Consider the following 12,307-nt stretch of genomic DNA (forward strand, 5'->3'; position numbering starts at 1 on the left):
CCTTTCAACGTGTGCAGAAGACTGAGCAATGTCATTTGAGATGTGATTCTACTTATCTGAAATGGAGGTAATGAATAGACTTACTGTGCAGGCTGGGTCCTGACCCAGTTGATGCCCCTTTAGGGATGACAGGCATCAGGGCATGCTGGATTGCCATCTCCCACATTCGTGCCACATCAATGCCAACACCACTACTGATAACACTGTTATTCAGTGGAACGCTTGAGAGGTTGTCTATGTTTTCTCCAACATAATAGACTATATTTGCTGTGCTTATTTCAAAACAATGAGCATTGGCTCCTTGAGGCAGCAAAGTGAAAGTTTTTGCAGGTTCCAGAGACAAAATTTCAGACAATGGGATTTCCTAAAATGAAAAAAACTATTTTACTTTCTGTGTAAAGATTATCAACATATAAAACTTAAGCATGAACTTTATTTGATTAGTTTATGATATCAACTGTTGCCTTTTACCATATGCTTCTTGTACAAACAAAAAGGCTCTTGTAACCTGAAACTCTGTGACACAGAAGACTGTTGATGGTAAAATACTAAATGTTTCTGCCCAAGACTAACTAGAACTTTAATTATTTAACTGAATTTATCAAAGAGAGTAGAGAGGTTCCTTCAGAAAAAAACAGGGCCATCTATATATCAAGAGAACTCCATTAGAAAATAAAACCCTGTTGACTTCTCATATAAAAATTTTTCATTCCCACAACACACATTTTATAGGTCCTTGTTAGCTGACACCTTGCTGATCAGAGACTTATTTGTGAAAGGCAGAACACACATATGCAGCTTAAATAATGAGAAAAAAAAACAACAGACCAAAACCTAGATAGAAGTTATACTATTATTGTACTTTTAGTAAGCATCAATTTAGAAATTTAGTCCTTATATTCTGCTGGTATAAAAAGAGGTTGGAAAATATTCCTTACTTTGTAATATTTGCTTCCAGTATCATTTTGAAAAAGTGTAATGCATTTGCTGTCCAGCCTCCAGTAGTGTCGCTTTCTCTGCAATGAAAAACAAGCAAATTAATGAAATGTTCATTTCACAAAAGCACCACTGCCAAAATGTTTCTTTAGTTTGAAGAGATGTTCTGTGAACGATAAAGACCCAACTGCTATTACAAGATTTTAATGAAGACTTTATTATTGAATTTAGAATCTATAGAGCTCTTATTATGCTCTGCTGCTTCAGTAATAGTTCTGTTAAAATTGTACAAGTTTTAAAAATTTAAAATGTCATTTTGATGTCTGCATAACATTCAGCACAGTTTGCTGATATATATGATCCTAAAGCAATTACAATTTCTTTTTGTATCCCTTATAACACCCCAGTTCACTTTTGAAGCTCACATACTGAAGGCTTTATTCATGTTTTAGCAGGTTGGAATGAAAATAGCCTTTTTCTACACTAAATCTACTCTACAAAAGTCTCAATTCAACTGCCAGTATCAGGGAGAGTGTAGCTGGAAGGTAAAGCTACCTTACAGAACCCCTCAATGTTATGTTTCACTTCCTTCAAAATGACTACATTTGGCTGCCTATGATAATGCAACAGATATAATCAGATGGTTTTTGCGTGTTTCAACTGTCTCCTGTTCTTACAAGCAGTGCCAGTCTTAGTTATGATAAGAACTGGGACTTTAGGAATCACCAAAATTGCAAAAAATGCCTTACATGAGTGATTGTAAATTATCAGAGCATTGTTGGAATTTGACTCTGTACTATAACATAACATGTGCTGGAAGACAGGCTTTCCATAACAATTCTTACCAGTGTGTCCCTGCTTGTATAGTGAACCATCCAACCTTCCTTCATTACTGTGCTACTTCTCCGTTTTGTGTGCTTCACAGACTGTACCACTCTCATTAATGGAATATTGTTGCTGGTTGAAGGGCTTAAGAATAAATCATTAGAGGCTTTTAAAAAGAAGATAACTTTGGACAAAAAGAAAAAAAAAATCTTTAAAATCAGAATATATGTATACACACACACACACACACACACTATCCATATTTATTTTTATCATCACTAGCAGACCTGGTTTGCATACAATTTTGTTTTGTCATTCCAAATACTTCGAGATTACAAAGAAACAAAGCTTGTAATACTATACCATGAGAATGTCAGAGACCTTCTGAAGGCCTACACACATTCTTCCAAATGTATTTCTAAAGATGAGCTAAGAAAATGGGCAAATAACTAATACAATTCAGAGCAGTATTGATCTTTAATCTCTCATAATCTAACACTGTCCCTCGGATTACTGTCCTGTGATCTTGCTTGGGTTCAAACACACAGTGGAATGATGACAGTTTATAGAATAGAAAATGTGCCCAGCTGCACACACCCTGGACAGGCACAGCAGAGAATCTGCTGAAACCTCTCAGAGAAAAGAGGTTTAAGCTATTCTACCCTCAAAGACTTAACGTGAAACACTATTGCCTTGTGGGGTATGCACACCGAAACTTTTACCATTCAGCTGACACACTAAGCTGGGAAGGCATGGGAATGTGACAGCATGCCTGACAGCACTGTCTGGAAAAATCTGGTAGTAACCAGAAGCAAACTAGCCCATCTTCCTTGCTGTTAGAGTTAACAATTCCAAAAGCAGATTCTGTGTAATGGAATATGGACTCAATCCGCTTCAATCCTAAACATGAATGCTTAGTTATTTCTGGCAGAAATTTAAACAGTGATGCTGCATTGTATGTGAAAACAGAGCACAACACTGCTCTTGTATTCTGCCCTGCTAGCAAACTTATTGGTGCAACAACTGCAACAAAAAAGGGCTGATAGTGTTTAGGAAAAGAATAATATGTTAAGTTCCCAAAGTTGTTGTGACTGTATATGTCTGCAGATGGCCCTGCTTCACTGTAATGCATTCTGGAAATAAGTTTTATGAATTGGTAGTTTCCCATCAAAATGAAGAAAGTGCTGTCTGAAAGTTTAACTAAGTATGTAACATAAAGTTAACATCTCTTTTCTGCCTAAAAATGATCAAACCATCTGCAGTTCCTATTTAGCTATTCTTATCTGTACTGACAAAAGGTTTACTTTTTATTTGCCTTTTATAGGCAAATAGACTTAAATATCCATGGATATGGAAACTACCCTTAGAAATAACTGAGGAGAAGTATTATTGGAAACACAGGAATAGTCCTTAAATAAGGAAAACACATACCTTAGTTATAAATATTTTATTAGTACAACTGGATATTTTTATTTTGAAAACTTGCAGGGCTATCCGCTTAATAAAACTTGGGAATTTAAAATGTTCTGTGACAATGATTTCGTCATCTAAGCACAGGCTCATATTCCAATGATACAAGGTACACATATACATCATACACAGTATACCTATGCAGACAAATATGACAGTAGGTCACTGCTGCATGAAGTAAAACTGCATATTGAAATGGATTGCTTTCTATTAGTGCAATGGGTGTATGACAGTAACACAGAAATAAGGGGAACGTATTACTGAAAGAGACTCCCAACAAGCAAAATAAAAGAAGAAATTGCAGGTCAAACAGACTTGTAAAAGAAACATGTTTTATGATTCTTAAAGGTATAGATCCATCAGATTTCCTAGATGCATCTAGGAAATTACAGCTGAAATTACCTTAATTCATTTTAGGTTCCCTGACAATGAATAATCCCTACTTTTTCCCTACTATTCAGACAGTTCCAATAAGTGAATAATGTTTCTTCTCTTAATACACTTCTGAGGTACGTTGCACAACTCAGTTCCCCTTTTCCTTCCCGAGCAGTCATTTCAAAGCACTAATCTATTTTGTAACTTGCTTCAAATTACTACTTTAAGTTTGTCAAACTTTCCTTTTTTCTAAAGACATCTAAAAATACAAAAAATTAATCTAGATCTGATCACACCATAGCTACTTACTCATTTTGTTTATTTATTTAAATGACCCAGCATTGCACTGTTAAGCCAGGGAAAGAATGGCTTCAAAAATAAGTAAACAATAAATAAATAAATAGTTTACTATTGCTTATGCACAAATAGTTTCACATCATTTTCATGAGAACAGACCTGCAAGAACTACTTTTGCATCAGTTTTCACACACTACTTCAACTTGACAATAAAGCTTCTCTTAAATTACTAATACATATGATCAGTGAAGCATTCTCACTGCAGTTTCAAAACCACAACATTTCACCAGCATTCCCCATTCTAAATGAGTGAGAATAGTGCCCATGTAGATTCCCCCTTGAGCCCTAGACATGCTACATACAAATAAATACAAAGAAAGATGGAAGGTACACTCACTCCCCCCAGCTCACCTGATCATCCTGTTAGATTCATCGTGATCCAGATCAGCATCCTGCATTTCTCCATTGTCACTATGGCATCCTGTCATTGACATCTCTGAATCATGAGCCATAGATTCTTCCATGTCATCTATAAAGCCACTGTTTCTTTCACTGTCGTTGTCATCACTCCCTTCTTCCATGACCACATCAGACTCAGCCCCAGGACTAAGAAGGTCTGGAATATCATTTCTCAAGTTATTATCTGAAAACATACAATACTCCAACTACAACACCCTGGCACATTTTAAGCTTCCAAAAAACTCAAGTTCTCTTTGGAAGTCCATTGCCTGGATTTAGACAATGTAAGTAGACAATTACTTATGTGAACTGAATGTTCCTTTGCACAGGAACAGTATTTTCTATGAAGCCTGCACAAAGCAGCACAATAATCTATACCACTGAAACAATGTTCCCTGCCATTAGAAAAGAAATACTAAATAAGCACCAAAACCAAAGACTTGGGATTTAACTTATTTGACTGTGGCATAGCATTAATAGTATCATCTAGCTTATATTTAAATTATATTAAACTTTCCAGTTTCCAAGTTAGATACGCCTAAGCAAGATCAGAGTAAGAAACAATTTTTTATTGCATTGTTGCTTGTGAATGGATTTATCTGGAATACAAAATCATTAGTCCAGTCAGAGGGTAAAGACAGCATTAGTTTTTCCTCAGATGTTGTAGTGTTTCAGAAATTTGAAATAAGGTTAAAAACACATGGAACTCATCAAATAGTTTCTCCTAGCAACTTTTGTCCAGTTGTGTGAAGGAAGGGTCTTGACAGTCAATGTAGGCAATGTACCACAAGAAAAAGCATATTGAATTGTTGGACAGCACAATGTTTGGAATTGATAGCATTTCACTGAAATTAGAAGTGCACAGCTGAAAAGTTTGTTTTCATGTACAGTAGTCTTAAGATATTTGGATATAAATTACTGATGTGTGATTAAGAGACATTTCATCTCTAGCAGAACCAGTCATTCAGTCATGAATGATACTTCACAGCGCAAGGCTCTATCTTTCCTATTTCTACAACACTTTTAAAATCTCTATTTTTAATAAACCTACAATCAGTTAAAAATAACTCCTTACATTTAGTATATAATGCATTTAACTAATGACACCATGCTTGGAATTTCATTGCTTCAGCTCTTCTTTCACTTACTATTTTAGGGAAGATGCATCACACAGCAGATGGACAAGATGACAGATATTGTATTTTGTTTATAAGTTTTAAAATAATGTCAACCAAATTACTGTGAAAATACAAATGACATACAGGATGAAATTGCCTTTGAAAATCCTGAGGATCCTCTATCAGTCATTCAGGACACACAATTCAGGGTTCTATGAGGATTCTATGTATACCATACTACGAATATTATGTGGTGTGTAAAAGCCACATTCTATACATTTTAAGATTGCAATCTTCAAGGAATATACTTGGACTAAGCCCAGAATATGTGTTCTCACCCCAAGTGACTCTGCACAAGCTTTCCTGAGACAAACTATCACTTCCCACTAGCCCAGCATCAGATTCACATGTAAGGAGGAAAGTCCAAACAAAAGTAGTGTGTTGCTTGTGAAACAAAGGTGGGGAGAGAGCAGAGGGGGTGTGTTGGAGGGATGAAACAAAGCTGCCTCAGATGGAAAGAGGGAATTTGGAAGAGTAATTCAGAAACAAATATAAATTTTGCTCATTTAGTTCAGTTGTGCAGAAGCAAAGTTTACATCCCTTCCTGTCTTCTCACAGCACTTTAGATCAACCACTCCTCGCTAAAACTGCGTCTATGCAGGAAAAAGTTTATCATTTATAAGCATATTTAGTTAATTTCTCTGACTGCAAATCTCAGGGAAAACTTTACACTGCTATCAATGGAATTAACACATCATGGTGTATATTTTAGTTTTTGAAAACCAAACCACAATTTACCATTGGCAATATTACTCACACTCCTGAAGAAATAGTTGTGTTGTGGGATCATTAATGGTCAAGTGAGGTATAAATGGTGCAAGATTTAAAAAAAGAAAAAATAATAGTGGCTCCAAGAGTCCTGTGAGAGGTCCATCAGAAAGGACATTCAATAGGAATACATCATCTATTTTCCAGGAAATCATGCACCTTGTCACATTTCAAGTGGGATGCTTAGTGTCTGTAGTAATTTTCCTATTAAACATAAAAACTTAGTAATGATACAGAGACACTACTATGAGAAATGCTATGAAAAATATTAGTTAGCATTCCTAATTTTGTAAATTCTCGATATGTCTTCAATAAAGTAGATGATTGGTTTAAATGAAAAGGAATGCATCATAAGGTAATACTTTATTAACCTCAGAAGCAGTTTAGGCTGACAACTTAACACAGTAATATGCATCAGAAACTGAGCACTTCACCACGCTTCTCATTCCCTTATCACACAGGAAAGTGACATTTTCAAGGCAATCAACAACTCATCTACAACCACTCCTTTTTCCTCTAGTACCGTCTACCTACCCATACACCCCTATACTTAACACAAAACCAGCAGCACATGCATGGGAAAATTGGAGGATAGTCAAGACTTGATTTCTGGCAACTGGTATGATTAGTTTTATGCCATCAGTAAACGGTGGAATTTTTTCCTGAAGGGCATTTTTAGTTCTTCTAGGTACGCTTTTCCTTCTCAGGAAGATTATCTATAACCACTTTTTTCTCCCCTCACATTAAAAGACAATTTTGTGCTTCTTATAGGTGAGTGCCAACTTCTCACATGTGGCTTTTGGCTTTTCTCTGGCATTCTGCATTTGGCTTTATCACAGGGCCATTTTGCTGCTGACATCACATCTGTGGCACAGCTCAGCCTGTCTACCAGTGCTGCCTATTTGGAAGAAACACATCCTGAACTGATGGTGTACGAGCCACTCGCAGCGTTCCTCCCACACTTCATCTTCAACATACAACAGAAATATTGCAGAGGAAAGGCCACTCCCAAGCAATGGAAAAACGTGTGTTTGTACACGTCACAGTTTTATATTTCTCTTTTATTTAACTGATGGTTTAAACAATGACAGGAACAACTGTTAATGCAACTTACCTCCATTAATGGCAACTTCCCCCAGGCAGTTATTTGGCACTTTAGGAGCACAGCGTTTGTGACAGTTGAATCTACAGTCTGTTAAGTAAAAAAGGGATACAGCCAAATTATTTATTTTTCTGTGACACAATTATACTTTTTCCTGCTATCAGCCTATAGAAGTCAAGCCCTATCATTTTATTAATACAAGTCATATGCCCAGAGAGTGTCCCCTAGCCAGGCTGCATGCTGCCTGTCAGTGGAAGGGACAGGATGAAGATGCTTGGAGCACGTTTCTGAGGGGGGGGAAAAAGCATTTCCAAGGGTATCTGGGTGGAGCGGCACTACTGCAGCCAAAGTGGTGCTCAACTCATCTAGGGGAGTGATGAGGGGACACAAGTGCTTGGCTGCAAAGCCAGAGCTGCTTTTCCAATGAAAGAAGCAGAATGGGCTGCAGTGTATCAGCTGCAGTTGAAGAGACTGACTACATATCAAATACTGATGATTGAAAATTGAAACAGGAGAACCCTAGCCAACAATCTTAAGTGAGAAAATATTCGTTCTTTACATCTCAAGGCAACTTCTAGACAGCTTGGAACTGCAGGTTCCTTCAGTCCACCTATTTTTGAAATACTTTTCTTCACTTCTTTCATTTGTGTATGTAGCACTTCATTAGATGTCATGTGAACTATTTTCTTTTGGCTTATGAACACATTTTACTTAAACTAAGAGCTGTAACTTACTAACACACCAGGAAAAGCAAAGACCAGGAAGGAAAAAATATACTAAGGTTGTCTATATCCTTGTAATTATTTAAGATTGATCCAAAAACCAACTAGAGGTACTGCAGTGCCCAAATACAGATAATAGAATTTTTTTTTTTTTTAAATTAGGTTAATATTTGCTCGGGTCACCAGGATTCAAAATGAACTGAAACAGGTGATGCCTTGATAGATATTTTGCTTTAGTTAAATTGTATCAGAATCACACTTTAAGTTAAATAAATGCAACTTTGAAGTTTTGCAGAGTTCAAAGAAGCAGCACAAAGTATACTGATTAATTTTATGATAATTATTATTTATTGTAATAGAAGGAAGGTAATTTTAAGCATCCATTAGCCAACAATCCAACCTCATAGCATGCACAATGCTTTGTATTAACAGGCTAAGGTGAGCCAGGATTCTAGGCTACGATCCAAGGGGCCTGACTCACTTCAGCACCTACTGAGGTATTCAATGCCATGAGACTTGAGAGCACATTAGTCACACCGAAAAAATGTGGGTTTAAATTCTCATATAAGCCCATCTTATTTTCCTTCCATTAGAACTTCCCCAAAATGCTGAACTGCTGAGGCTCAGGCATATGCTTCAATTCACACACAGGACTTTGTAGCTTGAAAACAATGAAGATATATAAGAATACAGTAACTATTCTGCTGTAAGCACAGGTTCACCTATGCCAAATACAAGATCATTTACACCTGAATGAAAAATGTGATCTACTGCACATACACCAAAGGGTAAGAATGAACAGCCATGCAGCCAACTCCTACAGAACACCAATTACCATAATTTTGACTGCAGCTTAATCCAATGTAATTGTACATGTGCCTACATGTATATAGTTTAGTAAGGAATAAAGCTACACAGTAAACACTAAAACACAAATTTATTAATTTTATTATGCTCAGCTTTTATGTTCCTAAAGGACGTTTACTTACCTTTGCACTGCAAACCCTGTCTAAAAAGCCCTTTGAGAAGCTTCTTGCAGTACTGGCAAACTGTTGGACGTGTATAGGAGTGGATGACAAAAGTGTGAGGCACTTTAACCTTGGACAGTAAAATCTTGTCTAGTTGAATAGGTCGTCCAATGTAGGACTGTGAATTCGACCTCTTCTCTCGCCCAGTGTATGATTCTGATGGTGTCTTTTGCTGTAAAATACATAAAAAGGAGTTTGGTATTCATTTTTAAAAGAATATCATTTTCATATATTCCCTCACTTGAATAACGCTGTAATATGTCATAAAAAGTCATGTAAGTGCCTTTAAACACTAACAGAACATGCATCATGCCCCTCTCAGACTACTTTTGAAAAATGTGAATGGTACTGAACAACACCTTTGCCAACACTACTATCATACACTTCAAACTGTGACTGAAACAGGCTTTTATTTTAAAAAAATTATTGATCAGAATTAAAATCTCATTAAAATTTCTCAGAAAAGCATTTTACATTCTGATAAAAACCATTTTTACTTCTTATTTTCTGTTTCATGTCAAAAGTACCTTTGAAGGCTGTATTTTTTGAATAAACTTTAAGAAAATTATTCCTTTATTCTATGTGCATGGAGGCTAATGATAGAAAAACTATTAGTATTTTCTATCCCCTTTATTTATAATTTTTGCTATCACTAAGCCTACCACATTTAGATTATGCACAATAGATCACAATAGGTATGTAAATGTGCGTGTGCATGCATATATACATATATACACACACATATATATACACACATATATATATACACACACACGCACACACACATTTAAATACCTATTATTTATATATGAAGTGAGACACACAGTCTAAGGTATGAAATCCAGAGAATTTCTGGAACAAAAGTTACCTTATTTTCTCTACTAAATTCATCTAGATGTTTATATGATAATTAACCCAGAAAACAACTCACCTAGAAAACTGCTTTCTCCTAATACTCGCCCTTGGGAAACAACCAAACTGCACTCAAAATTAACATCGAAAGGAGAAAAAAAAGTGAGAAAATGCAGCTTGATTATTTAAAACTCAGCACCTTCTCACTATCATCTGCAAATAATCTGATAACTGAAGGCTGGAAAACAAATCATTGAGAGTGAGCCTGCACTGTTCAAAAACTGTAGTAGCTGAAGCTTCAGATAGACATTAACTTGAAACACTGCTTAGACTCAAACACATAATGCTATAGGAAATCCTCCATCTGAGAAGGTTGACTGATTACTATTTCCCAGTCACCAAAATATAGAAAAATAATTTTTTTTATGCTTCTGTCTGAGACTTTTGGAGTAAAGAAGGATTGAAAAGTCATTTTAATGGCAGAAGAACCTATGGAATTAGTTAGAGGCTTTGCCTTCACAGTGTATCTGCCAGGGTGAAAAAAATTTCTTCCTTACAAAGTTCATATAGATTTCTTGCCGTGAAAATAAATTTTTTTGGTTATACTGTAGAATTAGGTGTCTTTTCCAAGAAGCATAAAGATCTACTGTACTAATGCAGTCCTTTCAAAAAAAGGAAAAACATGCAAAATACATGGTATGAGCCAGGTACATATGGTCACCAAAAAGACACTAGATTGAAAGAAGTATAAGAAAGCATCTGCCTTTTCTTCATCACAAATAATATTGAAAAAACCTGAGTACATACTCTGATATTATGGGTTTACTTCCTGAGGTTTAAATGTCCATGCTGTGTAAAACACTTATGCATATTAAAAAAAACCCAAACAATTAATTAGTCTCAATTTAAGATTAAATTTATTTAGTATTTGTTAACTAGCAATAAAATTTGCCTAATATTTCTAAGGCAGATTGCACTAAGTCTTATGAAGTCAACATGACCAGGCCTGTAAAAGAAAAGGCAGAAGACCGTCAGGACAGAAGAATGAGCCACATATTCTGCACAAAATGCATTGCTCCGCTAGCGCAAGCCACCTGAAAATTACAGCCCTCAGTGTTTGTGGACAGGGCAAAGCTCACAAAGAGCAGCCAGAAACAGAGATGAAGTCCTCTCAGCTTTATGCTTGTGTAGAATAGGAAAAATTTTGGTCCAGACTGATGCTATTTCATAGCCCTAGTTCAGTGCCTTACAAGTTACAGCCTCAACCCTACCCTATGATCAGATACTTACCCCTGAGTTTGCTCTTCAGTGCCCACAAGAAGAGTTTTACTTGTGGCATACTCCAATTTAATGTGAATATTTTCTTTTTGAATAAAATAATTCCTAACGGGTTTGCCTTAATTCTAACCACTACCTGCAATCCGTTAGTCACAACACTATGCTCTCTCTTTCTTGCATCTGGACCTTTGGTGGACTTTTTGCATCTAGTGATGCTAGTCTCTCAAAATGAAGTTTGACTGAAAAGGAGTGCAAATATGTAAGGGAAAGAGTTCTATTGCTTGCTTTCATTATGTCACTGTAACAAACTAATATTTCAGTTTGCCATTCTTACTGTAGAGCTATTTCTTGACAATCTTACCCTTGTCTGCAGTACAAGTGATCGAAATGTCTAACACCATCATCTCTCTTAGAACCCTGACTAATACCATCTAAATTAAACCTATTTTCTATGATCACTCTTTGCCTTCATTTTCTAAATTATTGCCTAATCAAAAATTATTTTGGCAACTGAATACTGCTAAAAGCAAAGTCCAAATTACTTATAGCTAGGTGACTTCATGCTTAAAGGATTTTAGAAAGCTGTTTTGGCCCAGTTTTCCTCACCAAATGCCTTGCAGGTTTTAGAAACGTCAGTAGTGTTGCTGAAATGTACTGAGACTAATCTTGGGCAGTTATGATTAATAGAGAGAGACAGTCTTCCCTACAGCTTTGGTTCTGACCTAGATGTCTGATCAAATCTCAGGTGCGGTACAGTACAAGTGTGGGAAAAATTATTTGCTATATTTTTTGCTCAGATTGCTGTCAAATTTTTTAGTTTTGATGTGCTAGTATATATTTCTGGGAAAATGTCAGGTTGAACAAAAAGTGAACTCTAGATGCTCTACCTTGAGTTGATTGTTTCTGAGAACTCTGAAACAGTTACTCATCATAACATCAACCTTGATCAAACAGAGTTACCATTAATAAAGCTTTTGTCATGTTGTTTGGTAGGGTATTTTTCTCAAAATTTATATT

The 12,307-nt window shown here is 36.0% G+C and overlaps 1 protein-coding gene across 4 annotated transcripts in view; it reads right to left on the reverse strand.

Moving 5' to 3' along the window:
- The window catches only part of PRKD1 (protein kinase D1), a 119,967-nt gene that overhangs the window by 18,837 nt on the left and 88,823 nt on the right, over window positions 1-12,307 (reverse strand). For all 4 annotated transcript variants that reach the window (XM_042047324.1, XM_042047323.1, XM_042047326.1 and 1 more), the window contains 6 exons: window positions 9,122-9,332; window positions 7,423-7,500; window positions 4,315-4,519; window positions 1,782-1,905; window positions 939-1,016; window positions 85-364 (listed from right to left, as the gene is read on the reverse strand). In XM_042047324.1, the coding sequence (XP_041903258.1) occupies window positions 85-364; window positions 939-1,016; window positions 1,782-1,905; window positions 4,315-4,519; window positions 7,423-7,500; window positions 9,122-9,332 (976 nt within the window). The remainder of the gene's footprint in view (window positions 1-84; window positions 365-938; window positions 1,017-1,781; window positions 1,906-4,314; window positions 4,520-7,422; window positions 7,501-9,121; window positions 9,333-12,307) is intronic.

The sequence above is a fragment of the Corvus kubaryi genome, unplaced genomic scaffold, assembly GCF_017639235.1.
Source record: "Corvus kubaryi isolate FWS band 111438036 unplaced genomic scaffold, C.kubaryi_AGA036_p1.0 66, whole genome shotgun sequence".
In the NCBI taxonomy this organism is placed as follows: Eukaryota; Metazoa; Chordata; class Aves; order Passeriformes; family Corvidae; genus Corvus; species Corvus kubaryi.